Below are 13,892 nucleotides of genomic sequence, written 5' to 3'. Positions count from 1 at the left end.
AAAAAAAAAAGGCAAATCCTAACCCCCAAAGCGCTTCATTTCAGAATGGAAGAAGGTTTCCCACCGTTACGGTGAAAGGGAACGGAGGTGACACCCTCCTCCCCAGAGCAGCCCTGCGAGCTCGGGATTGAAAGAAACCCACGAGGTGGAGTTCAAGTCAGCCATCTTCTCTCCCTCGCTCCTATTCCGGGTCCTGGAAGAGATGCCGGCTTTGCCAGTGCACACGCGTTAGGCCTCGCACAGGGCCCCGGCAAGGATGAGGGAGAAGAGAGAGGGCTTGGAAAGGGAGCAGAGGGGGAAGAGGGCGAGCGCCGGCGGCAGCATCCCCGCGGCGGGGCTGCCTCACCTACCGTTGGAGCCCCATTTCTCCTTCAGCTTCTTCACTTGCTCGAGGCTGAGCCCGGTGCTCTCGTTGACGCCGAAATAAGCCAAAACTTCCTCCACAGTCTTTGTGTGCGCGTTCTCCATGGCTGGGGCAGGGAGCAGCAAATGGTGCCGTGCCTCGCCTCTTCCTCCTCCTCAGCGGCGGCGGGGGCGGCGGCGAGACCCCTCCTCAGCCCTCACCACCTCCGTGCTATCACCATAGACCCTCTCCCGCAGCAGAGGAGCCCGAGCACACCTCTCCGCGGAGGAGGCCGGGAGGGGCAGGAAAAAAAATTAAAAAAAAAAAAAAAAAAAAAAAAGGGAAAGCAGCCCTTAAAAAAATTAAAAAGCCCCCACCCCCTCCCACCCCTCACGCCTCCGAGGGAGCCGAGCCGCCTCTCCGGCGGGGACGGGGGACTTCGAGCGGGGAGCGCGTGGGCCCCGGGAGCCGCTGTCGCCTCGGGGCCGCGGCGGATCTCTGCGGGGATGGGCCGCGTCCAGATGGCCAAGCGGCCTCTCCGCTCGCCTCAGCGGCTCCGAGCCGCCCCGGTAACGGAGGGCGATAACGGCGCGGGGGAGAAAAAGCCGCAGCCGCCCCGCTGCCCGCGAAGGGTCAGGATCGCCCCCTTCCTTCCTCCTCTAGCAGCTCAATCTCCCCCGGCCGGCCCAGGCCTCTGTCGCCGTCACGGCTCGGGCTCCCCCGCGCCCGCCGCTGCCTCCGCTCCCTCCGGTCGCGCAGCGGCGGCGGCGGCTCTAATGTAACTCAGGGGCCGCCCGGTGCTCTCTCGCCGCCGCGGCATGTGGACGCCGCTCATTGGCGGGCCGGGGCGCGGGGCGGGCGTGCGGGCGGCCCCGCCCGCGGGGCGGAGGCGATGGATGCGGCGCGGCCCCTGCGCAGCGCGGTCCCGCGGTCGCTCGTCCTCCCGCCTGGAGCCCGGCGGCGGCTGCGCCTCACGCGGCGGTGTCGCCGCTTCCGCTGCGCACGGGGACAGCCCCGCAGGTGCGGTGGCCGCCTTCCCGCCCCCGCTACCCCGGCAGGAGCCGCCCCTGTCCCGGCCTCAGCCCGCGGTGAGGGGGAGCGGGGCGGCCTGAGGGGAGCTGCCCGCCATAGCGGTCTTGGTGCGGGGGGGTGGCGCGGAGCTGCACCGGCGCGTGTGGCGAAGGGAGCGCCAGCCGTCCTGTGAGCACTGCCCTCACCCTGTCGTGATAGGAGCCTCATCCAGTCCAGGGGTGAGTGTGGGGTTGGCCCCCACCTCAGGAGCATCATACTGTGGGGCTGGCGCGCTCTGTCGCGACAGGAGCATCATCCAGTCAGAACGTGAGGGTGAGACTCACACGGGGAGGCCGTGGATTATCCCTCTCTGGAGACATTCCAAACCCACCTGGGCGCGTTCCTGTGTCACCCTGCCTTGGCAGAGGGTTGACTGGGTGTTATCATGGGTCCCTTCCAACCCTAAAGACTGTGATTCTGTGGGGCTGCACCAGCCCCTGTCGTGACAGGAGCCTCATCCATCACGAGTGTGCAGAGGTGAGGGCCGTGTGCCTCGGTGCTGTGACGGCGGCTCACTCCCCAGAGGTTCTGCCCTGCGCTGGCGCTGAGCAGTGTCCCCAGTTGCCGTCGCACACATCCCAGTGACAGCACACTCAGCCCCGGCGATAACGTGAGGAGGAATAAACTGCACGCTGTGATTTCAGCGCGGGTGTGGGGTGAGGTACCAGCTTTCCTCAGCGCTGTATCTCGGCTCTGGCACAAGCACAGGAACCAATAAAGAACACAGAAAGCTGACTGATCCATCCAATCCCACCCAGTAATTTACGGGAACTTCAGTGAACACAAACCAGAGAGAAATCAGCGCCAACTGACATTAATACACCTGCAACACACGCACAACACAGCAAGCAGCTCAGCACACAGCATAAACACCTTCAAAACTTGGTACATATGCATGTGCAAATACCAAAGCTGATCCCTACATGTGTGCTGGCTTACATAAATGCAGATCCTACATACAATCTGCATTTCCGCCACTTACAAACCACCCACAGCACCATGCTATAAGAAACTACATGTCTGATCTGGAATGAAATATCTTAGTCTTAACCTCTGTGCTAGAAAAGGGATGGAGAGGGACAGCCCATATAAAATTATGGTGTTCTAGGGTACGTGGAGCCCTATATCCTTTCTAACAAAAGTACAACTGCTCTAAAAGACTCCTCTGTGAATGGCCAAAGTCCAAGAAAGGAGGACTTGACAGCCCACACTTCACAGGGCAGTTGAATGAAAATTCCTGAGCTAGATCTGATGACCTAGTTCAGGTAAGGCAATTACTTATTCCATGCCATGCCCATATTAATTTCATCTTGCTTATCAGCAGGATTAATCAGCATGGCCAAATGTTGCATCAGTACAGTTATGTTGCTTTTCATACCTCACACTACACCCAAATAGACTTAGCCTGTTACAGAGGTGAAGAATTTAACTGTAGTTTATACAGTTTACTGTAATTTCTTAACCAGTTATAATAGTTTTTTTCATATGGTATGAACCCGTGATGCCACCATCCCCGAAACATATATATATGCATATGCAACATTAAAAATACATGATTTCCACAATAATTCCATATGGAATAATGCCAGCTACTTGAATTAATGTATTTCATTACCAGCTCAGTGTATCTCTATGAGTAGTTTCTTCCCTTCTGCCACATTAATAAAACCTGCATTATATATACGTTTTTTGTAAAAATACATTTACCAACCAATATTTGTACACACAAGCTTATTTACTAGCCTTCATATACAAGTGCACGTGTAAAGGACTTGAAAGTCCTGCCTTTCATTTTCTTACCATTTTAAAGTATTACAATTAAGCATCTCTGTCAATTTTCAAAACAAAATGATACTAGTAAGAAACCCAGGTCACATTTCATATTATTTCTCCCTGTGTTACATTTCCTGTGTCATTCTTGGTTTCTTTTTTGTGCCTGTTTCCTAAAGGCCTTATGGAAAATTATTTTAAGCATACCAGAGGCATGGCACATGCAATTAGATCTTGGCAGAGGGTAAAATAAAGTAGATACTGTGTTCTTTCTATCTAACTTGTTAACAGGAGAAAATGCTGCTAGGAAGGCAAACAGAGTCTGAATTCTAGCAAATCCTGGAGAACTCTTGGCATTCTCTGGGGTTCACTAGTTCAGCTACAGTCTGACAACTCCCATTCGTTGTTTCTCTCTCATCTATTCAGTACAGAGAATTTGATTCTTCCCCTTTTTTTCCACCCTATATAAAATCTGGAAAGAACCTGGAAGCACAGTCCTCTGCCTGTGTTTATTTCTGTCACGTGTTCTGTTATGGCTCAGTGAATTTTGAGAGAAGAATGGCTGAATTAAGGACTTTTCTACAGTTCTTTCTCTTTCGGAGCAGAATAACCTCTACATTTCCTTCACAGTCCTTTCCCTGTCTTTCTCGAGAAGTGCAGGACCACTGCTGCTGGCCAGTGAGGACTCCTTTGCAGGTGATACCTTCCAAATCCTCTGACAGCTACACATTTGAAAAACATTTGCAGATACAATTCATGGTCTAGACAGCACAGTGCAGAACGAGCTACAAATACCCATGTAGACACTGCAGCAGAAGCAGTACCTGCTAAATTTGGCATCACTTGAGATCATACAAATTTAGAATTGTGAGTTGAAATCAGTGTTGTTTCCCATCGGTCTGCAAGGATTCATAACGCTTTCCATGACATTTGTCTTGCTTCTTAAAGAAGATGGTTATCTAAAGGAGAGGGTTATCTAAAGATGGTTATTTTGACCCAAATCAATATGACAGCACCTCAGCTCTGCCTGAAGCAAACGAGCCCATGAAATCTTCCAGGCAATTCATGCTTCCAGCAGGTGCAGAGAGCTTTACATTCTCCATTTTTAAGGAAGGAAATCAATTCATTTTGCTGCTGCGAAGTCATAGTTTGTTATTAGAGTGGAACCCCTCCGAGTGGTACCTGGGAAAGAAACACAACAAAATGGGGCAGTTTGGGCCTTGTTGAAATTCCATTCACATAATGGAAGTATATATTCACTACTATCTTTTTTCACTGTAATATATTAAGAAGAAGCAGCCAACACATCAGGCAGCAGCATTAAAACAGTTCCTGTAATGCTTACTAATTGAAGTAAATGGGAATTTGGCCTGAGAGAGGACTGCAGGATGCTTTCCTTCAAATTGCAATAACATTAAGTCATCCCTACTGCTGCAAAGCAGATTCACAGCAGAGTTACTGGTCATAATGTGAATTGTCTCTTGCTGTAGTCAAACACATATGTTTCGTAGCTCAATTTTCAATCAAGATTAATAGTTTTGAGTGGAGCTAAACTCAGCATGGAAGAGCACAACATAAAATGCCAGTTGTTGAGCCAATACACATGAATGCTGACCTGCAATAGGATCTCTTTCAGTGAACATAGACAAAGTGAATATTCTGCTTAATTGTGCCAAATTATGTCATGATTTTTGCCAACTGGCTAATTGCCTAATGGGGCTTATGTTGAGACCACCAAACTCATTGCTCTCATCACCCTGGCTGATTTCAAATACAAGTCTTCATGAGTGACAAATGGGGGCATTGTTTCTTCCTCCCACAGTACTATTTTATTCCTCTGAAATTACAGTTATTAAAATGTTTCAGCCAGTTGAAATCTACTAAGGCATATTAAAATGCTGCAAAACTGCTATATCAAAGTGGAAAGGTTTTAAATCTGCAGTTCTGTCATAGGATAATGCAGTTTAAATATAGTAACTATTTTTTCCAGTCAGCTTGCTCTTTGAATTCATGGTATTATGTCAAAGGGGTTTTTTTTGACTCTCTCCCCCTTTAAGAAGCTTATAGATTTAACAGCAAAATGCAAAAAACACTGAGACTAAAACAGTTACACAAACCCAGCAGAGAAATCAGTGATACAATGCGAGTTTGGATGTTGATGAAGATAATATGACTTTATTCTGAATAATTTTTATTCCTAGGCAATGTGCATTCCTGTATCAGCAGCAGGTAGAATTTGACTTCCACTGAGACTGAGAGACTATGAACACAAAGGATGGTGTTGCTGCTGGGAGATTTCTAGGACTGGATCTCTGTTCCTGCACAAAGAACTCCTTGCTGCCTTGGAAGTGTAAAAGAGGCACCGAGACAGAGTCTGAGCTCAGTGACAGTAACCATGAGAGATCACTGTTTGGCTTGGTAGATTTCTTATTTTATTTTTATATCCTATTCATGGTCATTTGGTTCATCTCCGAAGACTCCATTAGAGTATTTGCCACAGTAATCTCCATTTCCCTGCTTGGAAAAATCTTTCTGTGTATCCCTTACTGGTTTAAGTATGAGACCTAGGAGTATGGGAGAAACATTTTATCAGAACCAAAGTCCATTATCCATATCTGAAAAAATAATTTCTCCTTATTTTGATGGTGAGTCAGTTCCCTGGACAAGAAATCAACTGGACTGTTATTTTAGAAAATGCACAGCAACTTTAGAAATAAAACACTGGTTGGTGCCCACATGATTTGAATTCTTATCTCATCCTGACCTGATTTTTCCATCTAATTATGATCTAATTCTGATTAATTTGGCAGCTCTCTGCCGTTTCTTTTCTTCTATAAATATTCCTTGTGGGCTTCTGGATCTCAGTTTTGCTCTCTGTAGATGGGGCTGGGGATACTACCAAGCTTGTAGGGGGCTGCATGGCCTAGCACAACGTTTATAAAATGGTAGTTTGTTGTTTGTAAGGTGTTACAGAATTGCCCTGTATTTTACATCTGTAACAAGGTGATGGGGTGTCATAGCTGTGATCCTGTTGTGTAGTACTTACCTGTAGAACTTCATAGTGCTACACAGGGTGCACTCAATTGTGCAATAGAAAGTTGAATTACTTTAGTGGTGGTCATGGGCCACTACTTCCTGAGCAAAAAGTTACTCAGGCTTTGTACAGTAAGACTCTGGTTTAAGTGAACCATGTGAATTACTTGTTTTTAAAATGTCTTTGGTTTTTTTATTCCCTTGACCCTATCAGCGGCAGTGTTTGTACAACAAATATTTCCCTTTTTTCAGAGTTCTTGCATGGTGCCATGAACAGATCTACCATGCCACGGTCTTCTGTCATTCCATGTATTTGCTGAATCACAAGGAAAAGTCACACTCTCTCTGACTTTTCAAGATTGAAAGGAAGACAAGCAGGTGCACTCCATGTAGGTGAGAAGCAATAATGTAAGATTGAACAGCTTTTCTTACTCATGGAGATGACTCCATTTTCAGGCATTGTTTGGGACTAATGGCACATGACTACCACTCTTCTTAGACGTGTGACACTTTGTGATATGACACAAGCCGAAGTTTCTGTGTTTCTTGTGGAGGATTTCCTCTGAACTCACAGGTAGTTATTAGTAATACAGTGAAGTAGCACACCTCAGTTTTCAGACAATGATAAAATTCTTGTATGCCATCAAACAAGCTCTTCTGTTGGTTATGGGGTATATTAAATAGAATTTCCAAAATGCTATTTAATATTAAATTCTCATGAGGTGATTTTTTTTTCCTCTCTGTCATGAAATAAGACAAAATGAGGGATTGAAACCAAGTGCTCTTTTTGGTTTACCAGTTATAGTCTTCCAGTCTGAACCCTCAGAAATCTGTGTAACCCACAATCCACATGGGTTTTGTTTTTTAAAAGGCAATATTTTTGTGGTAAGACTAGTGGGTACAGTGTGTCTGTCACCTTCCCCTACCTTTCTAAGGTTTTCACAAATGCTTCCTAACATGGGCTATTCAGGAGGAAAAAAGAACCTGCTGGACTGCCTTCATTCTCTATTAATGTGACTCTAACCAAACCTGAACATGTTTTTCTTTAGTGGAACAAATGTTATATTGATCTCCTATGCTTCCATTTCCTCACCTCATTTCTACCACTTAATACAATCTATCTAGGTATTTCACAGAAATGACAGCTTTTTGAAGGGGATTTAAGATCCCAAATTACCTGTGGTAGGTTTTGGTCACTCACAAAACAGAAATTCTTACAGTTTATCTGTCAGAACTCAATGCTTCCAATATAAGACATCTGGGTTTTTATGGTTTTTTATGCATAGATTTATTATATGTCAATGGTGTTGCATGTGAACTCAAATTATCCTGACCTACAATTCTTGTTCTATTTCAAGGTTTTGGATTTCTAAAAGATTGTTTAACTCTTGGGTGGTTTTTTTTCCCCCAGTTCTGTTAGAAAAAGAAAACCTCCCCTGAGTCATATTTTAAAAATACTGTTAAGCTCTTAAAGCTGCTTCTGCTCCCATGTCACAAAGCATTATTGAAAAGATATTCATTTTTACCACCTACAATTGCTCAGATGGAGAACTTAAAGAATTCTTTTCTACTCCCATGTTGAAACTCTGCCGGCAGCATTCTTGTTCCTAGAAGTGAGCTACAATGATTTTCCTGCTCTGTGCAGGTTGGGCTTTTTGTCAGAACAATGCTAGTGAGCTTATAATTTGATATTAATAACATTAACAAACATTATTATTATTAACAATAATAATAGTAATGCTGATACTGTGGTTATTCTTACTTGATTATTTGCATTTGCAGCTTCTAATCAAGGGTCTCGAGCATTTCATAAACCTTAAAAAAATGAAAATTATGTTACAGAATATCCCTGAGAGAACAGGATTGTCATCCCCGTTTCACAAAAACGAGAGCTGAGGTTCAAAGTCACAGTCACACAGTCTATGGCAGAACTAGAAATAGAAATGGTCTCCTGGCTCCCAGTCCTCTTTCTTCTCCTGTCACCCTAAATAGTTTCTAGTGTGGTTTTGTAAGACATTTATCACATAATTTTCAAAAATCATGTCGTATTTGTTAAGGAAAAGTAAAAAATAATTTTAAAAATTTAAAAAGTGATGAAAAAGAGAACATCTAATTTTTGCATGAGGTTGCTGAAATTATTTTAGCCGTTTTATGGGTGATGCCATCCAAGTTTCATGAGTTAATCCTGACCATAAGTACACCTAAAATAGGTATCTTTGCCTCCAGCTAATCAAAAGGCTTACTGCCTAAATAATTTATGTATAACCAACTAGTGGAAACTAGATCTTCTGTGATTTCCCTAGACACATATTCCGCATGTATCATGTATATCCTTGCCTATTTCTGATACTCATTTGAAATTCAGTTGGGACATTTCAGAACACTTTTGTGCTCCAGCTGTATAGCTCTAAGAAAAAGCCAGCTGGAGACATAATACAGGATCTTTGAACTGGGCGAAATAATGTTTAGAATCCAAGTGCACAGTAGATGAAGATTCTGACTTTTTCTTAACCAACAATGGGTTAGAATTTTGAGAAATACAGTTCTAATTCTAACACTGGCACATGTGGGTAAGCACTTCCTCTCTCTGTGTTACTAATGGCATTCAGTAACAAAATTCAGTTACAATATAGTGATAGGCAGGCAAAGAGATAAATATGAGATATCAGGGGATGATTAAATAAAATGAAAAATTAAATAATCTAATTTTCTTGCTGGAAATGTGAAAAACATACAGCACCATGCTGTGCTTTTTGGACAGATTTGTGTAATGTTGCCTTCAATGGAGTAGTGAAAAGAAGCTTGGATTGAAGGAGAAAGCGAAAGCATCATCAGACATTGTCCTGCCGTATTCTGACTGCAAATTCAAGAATCTCTGGCTGAAATGGAGGGTACAGTACAAACTGTCTATCTGGGGTTCATTGCTTTTATCCAGAATTCCTAACTGGAAAATATATTCTGTCTCTTCTGGATGGCAGCTGCTAAAAGACAATTCTTGCTCCCGTCTGCTCTGTGTGCCAGGAATGCTGTGGACTGTTTACTGTTCTTGTTGAGACTTGCTGCAAAATTAGGGCCACGTCTTAGCTTCAGTCAGCCATGCAGGAGTGGGAGGAGGAGCACCGGGTACTCCAGGAATAATTTAGGTGTGGCAGCCAGAAATTTTGCAGCACTGAAAGAACACAACAGGCATTCTTGCTACTCCACTGCTGGCTGGTGCTGCCTTCACCTGGGGAGTTTGTGGCAGCACTGAAATGGAACAACACTTGTGGAGCTCTTCAGACCTGTGCAAAGGGAGGGAGAAGCACTGTTGTTCCAAATCACAGCATTTGACATGCACCTCTGCCTCCCCAGTCCAAAAATGCACTTCCCTTCTCACAGTTAGCAATGTCACCATGTTCCTCTGTCCTGGTGTCGCCTGGGATAGAGTTAATTTTCCTCCCAGTAACTGGTGTAGAGTGGTGTGAGTGAGGGGCTGCGTGGTGTTTAGCTGCCTGCTGCGTTAAACCACCTCCTATTCCTGTCTTTGCATATTCCATCTCTGCACACTTGAAATTCCTTCAGGCCTGAGCCTCGGGGCAGTGTGTTCAGTTCATGTACCATTCCCAAATGTGAATCTGATTACCTTGCAGATACAACAGTCTACTCATTTCAAATGTCACAGAAAAAAACTAAGAAGAAGAATTAAAATCTCATTGAGAGTGATAAAGACATGAATTGGTTCTGGCCTGTGTTCACGTAGCACCTGTTTGTGACAACTGTAGGAAGGGATAAGTGGATTTGCTAATTCATATTTGCTGTGCAGAACTCCCTGCTGCTCTGCAAAGCTGGGGGATCTCCACTGATTAAACTGATCTTTAAAGGCAAGCACCACTTTGAAAAAAAAAGTCCAATCACCGAGCTGTGGGAATCTGGCAGGTATTCCTTCAAAGCCTGGGGATGCTCATCTTCCATAAGAAAACTTGGAGCATTCAATATTCTCATATGTTGAGACAATTTTAGGGTGGTTTTGTGATACCTGTTAAGGCCTCAAACTACTGGAATTGGGGGCATTTTGTAGTCATTTTATGATGGATATGATGTGCTGCAGCCATGAACAGCTTCTGTGGCTTCTGTGTTTCTTTCTGTACCGACATTTTGGCTGATGGGAAAGAGATGTCTTTCCACGTGGCATGGGATGTATGCAGCTCATCTCAACTCTTATTAAATGTGATGTCCAATTTTTTTTAATCAAACCCCTAATCTCCTATCCATTAACAATTTTTGTTTGAAAAAGTGTGGTTGCCACTGGAAACCATGACATACCAGTTAATCCTTTTGTTTGATCCTGGCTTACACAAGACTGGGTTTTGTTACTCTTTCTGTACATTTTGATTCCTTCTGAATCATCCAAACAAGAGGTCTGAAAGCCATTATACACCAAAGCAGTACCAGTAGTTTATTTTTTTGCTGTTTTGGCTCAAAGAAGCATCAATTCACTTATTCTGATTAGCAAAGAGGCTCAGTTAAATTCATTCTCACTTCAATTCAATGAGAGGACGTTTTCTTTCTCCTAAGTGCAATGAAATAAAAAGCAGAAATTGAAGAGGGGTTTGGGTTGGTTTGTTTGTTTTTGATGAAGAGAATATAAAAATCTTGGGCTATAAATTCACCATGACAGTAAAAATACGTGTCAGATTTTGGGATGGGTTGGCTTTGTGCCAGTCAGCACTCCGTACGCTGGACCATGTGTTGGCTTCATGAACCTTTTTTACTTTATGCTGCCATAATCTTTATATGTCTGTCCTCTCACAAGCTGAATAAATGTCATGTAGGACATTCTGTCCCATCTGTCACAAGTGCTATTGTGTGTCTGGATCCGTATTGGATTAGTATTGATGAGAGATCCCAGGTATTCTATACAAAACGTGTATTAAGGACGATGTATAGAAAGTACAGATATGAAAACAGAGCTCTTTTGGAAATAGCTGCATTAAAGCAGTCTGTTCAAACATATTTTGGAAGGTCATTCTCTTATTTCAGAGATGTTTGGGAGTGGTTTGACATTTTATTAGTAATTGTTTACTCTTTGAGGTGTAAACCAGCTGTTGTGGCTTTCACATGACTAACTATGCAAGGATCTGAGATAAAATTTCCTAATAAATACTTCCAGAAAATTCTAGAAAAAGCTGTTCCAGATATAGAAATGCCTCAATGTCAGCTCCTCCCGGACCAAAAAGTAAGATGCAAAATAGGCAAGACAGGAATCTCCCTTTTCTGAAGGCGTAGAGTTTCCATATTTAGATCTGGAGTTCCATGGCCTTCCACCTGCCACTGGGCAGAGTGGTGACCATTTGTTGGCTTGCAGGGCAGTGTCATTTCAGAAAGAAATTCCACTTGAAATGGAGAAAGTGGCCATTTTTGTGAGGTATAGATTCAGTTACTTGCATGACAGCTGCTTGCAGAAGTAAGCCAAGCACTTAAAGGAACGATTATAAAGACGCAGAAATTCTCAACAAACCACTCAGCTTTCTTTTAACTGGATTGACACAGAAACAACAAATAATTAATTGAGGCCAAAATACATGTCGTACTGAGTTTGCATTAGCTGGAACGTTTGGAAATAATTAAGAGCAAAACTGTTAATACTCCATTTAAATAGCTGCTGCCTATCTGTCCAGTCTGAAAGCCCAATCTGTTGTATTCAATCAGCTTTCAGCTGCTACTTGCCAGCAGCCTAATTCCCCAGTCTTGTCTCTGTGCTGTGCTTGTGCATTCCACTACCTGCTAAGTTAAACCCCACAGTCCTGGTGCTGCATGGAGATTTCTAGTGCTATTCCAACTATCCACACTGGGTCGGAATATATCCCAAACCTGGGGCTCTGGGTATCCACACCACCACGCCTGGTTCCAGTGGAGCACCACATGGGGGAAAGGGGAGCAGCAGCTGTGTGGTTTAGCTCCCAGGATTAGGGCTGTGCTCATTCATACCATTCTCTGGGCATTTATGCTGTTGACCTGCAATATTTTCACCTCTTTTTTTTAAGTGATCTAATGCAGAGTAAGTTGCTCCCCCAAACTGCTGTTAATCATGGCCACACTGCAGGTTGAGAACATATCTCAGTTTTCCTACATCTCTCTGCACTTGTGTTGCACATTCAATACTTTGGCTGGTCATTTATATTGCAAGAGGAATAGAAGGAAATTAATAATTGTACTCCTTATTGTTTAGCTTGTGCAAGGTTCTGTGCAAATTGAGAGTGAGACTACAGGGGAGTCTCTGCTTAGGCCTGACAGTTCTAAAGCTGTGTGGGGAGTGTGGAAATACAGTGCAGTGAAAGGTGTTTGCAGCTGAAGAGGTATTTTAAGCCTCAAACCTGTACCACCAGTTCTTTGCTGAGAAATGTGTGTTAAAAATGACAAAGTTCATTGCACAGGCATTTAGAAGGCACTAAAGAGCAATTCATTGACCTTTGCAGATTAAGTAATGCATATTGTCATAAGGAAGTGCTAGCTGAGCAACAAACAGCAAATGCACACACTTATCCTTCATTAACCCCTCACTGGAGGCAGTCAGGATTTCCTGACCCGAACGTGGTTCATGTTCTTGGCATCTGGAGTGTTTTCAGGGGGCACATCTGTCAGAGGATGCTCCATCCTCAGCCTGCCTTTTTTGTCCCTGAAAGTATACCTAGGCAGGAAAGAGGGAAGAGGGCTGTGGGGATGGGTGTGCAGATGGAATACTGAAGGCTCTGTGCTTGGCTCCTGAGTCCAACAGAGGCCTCAGTGCCTGTGTGCCTCAGCTTTCACTGAATTTAATTGGACTGAAATGTTTGCAGAATACACAGAGAAACTTCCACTTGAAGGCAGCAGCAAAGAGCAGTTTTGCTGCTTTTGCAGAACATTTATATTACAGAAAGAGGACATGAATGAAAATGAACCATGTGTATAATTCAGAATTTGTGTGCAATAAAGGTTAAATACGTTTTTTCTTTTATAATTCGTTAGCTCATTTATTTAACTTATCAGAAAAAAAATTATAGAAAACTTTTTTTTTCTGGACAATGAAATGATCTGTTCAAGTACAAATGAATATGTCACATTCTTATATTATTTGCAAGAAGATGAATGAGTGTGTCTCTCCTTCTCCAGCCTTTCTTCCACTTTTCTAATTCTTCAGGAAGATTATTTTCAGATTCACTGTGTTGCTTTTTCTTTATGTGGCTTGTTGCACACTGAAATAAATTTGCCACACTCTTGCTTACACAGTATTTTAAAAACTACTTTTATTTAGAAATTCTTGGTACAACATTACACATTCTCAACAATTAAATCAGTGAAAAAGAAGAAAAATTCTGTTCATCAGTCTTAGCACTTGAACTCATAATTGTGTGTCAGATGTAGAAAAAAAAAGTTGGAGCTCTCCAGAACCCCTGGACAGGAGAATCCCTTTACCAGGACATTGAGATAATTTATCTGGGTGACTTAGAAAAAATGCTAGATAAGACTGAAATTTGGAGAGGCTGAGCATGTCCAGTCTCAGCCTTTGGATTATCAAGAATAAATCCAGCAACTGGCATGTGAATATGTTAATGCTGTAGATTCTAGCATGGAAACAGGAAACTGTATTTATGAGGCAAAAATATATCAGCGATTAATTCAGTTCTATATATAATATATACATTTTACAGATACAAAA

The 13,892-nt window shown here is 43.3% G+C and overlaps 1 protein-coding gene and 1 long non-coding RNA gene across 5 annotated transcripts in view; one reads left to right on the top strand and one right to left on the bottom strand.

The window, feature by feature from the left end:
* The window catches only part of ATP2A2 (ATPase sarcoplasmic/endoplasmic reticulum Ca2+ transporting 2), a 44,303-nt gene extending 43,614 nt beyond the window's left edge, over positions 1 to 689 (bottom strand). Inside the window, exon 1 of one of the 2 annotated variants that reach the window (XR_007207436.1) lies at positions 351 to 689. Coding sequence is in view for 1 of the 2 variants with exons in the window: in XM_048322963.1 (XP_048178920.1) it covers positions 351 to 468 (118 nt within the window). In the remaining variant the exon portion in view is untranslated. The remainder of the gene's footprint in view (positions 1 to 350) is intronic. The other variant, XM_048322963.1, reaches the window with a different exon arrangement.
* Positions 690 to 1,283: 594 nt separating this feature from the next.
* Positions 1,284 to 12,272, top strand: LOC125335392. Of its 3 annotated transcripts, XR_007207438.1 has the most exons (5): positions 1,284 to 1,593; positions 3,815 to 3,880; positions 5,386 to 5,602; positions 6,470 to 6,610; positions 8,979 to 12,272. It is a non-coding gene; the product is annotated as an uncharacterized LOC125335392 (long non-coding RNA). The 3 variants fall into 3 exon arrangements; XR_007207437.1 differs by having other exon boundaries at positions 1,284 to 3,880; XR_007207439.1 differs by having other exon boundaries at positions 1,284 to 3,880; positions 6,470 to 6,791.
* The last annotated feature ends 1,620 nt before the right edge of the window (positions 12,273 to 13,892 follow it).

This window comes from Corvus hawaiiensis, chromosome 18 (assembly GCF_020740725.1).
Source record: "Corvus hawaiiensis isolate bCorHaw1 chromosome 18, bCorHaw1.pri.cur, whole genome shotgun sequence".
NCBI classification, from domain to species: domain Eukaryota; kingdom Metazoa; phylum Chordata; class Aves; order Passeriformes; family Corvidae; genus Corvus; species Corvus hawaiiensis.
This window is presented reverse-complemented; position numbering and strand designations above follow the sequence as displayed.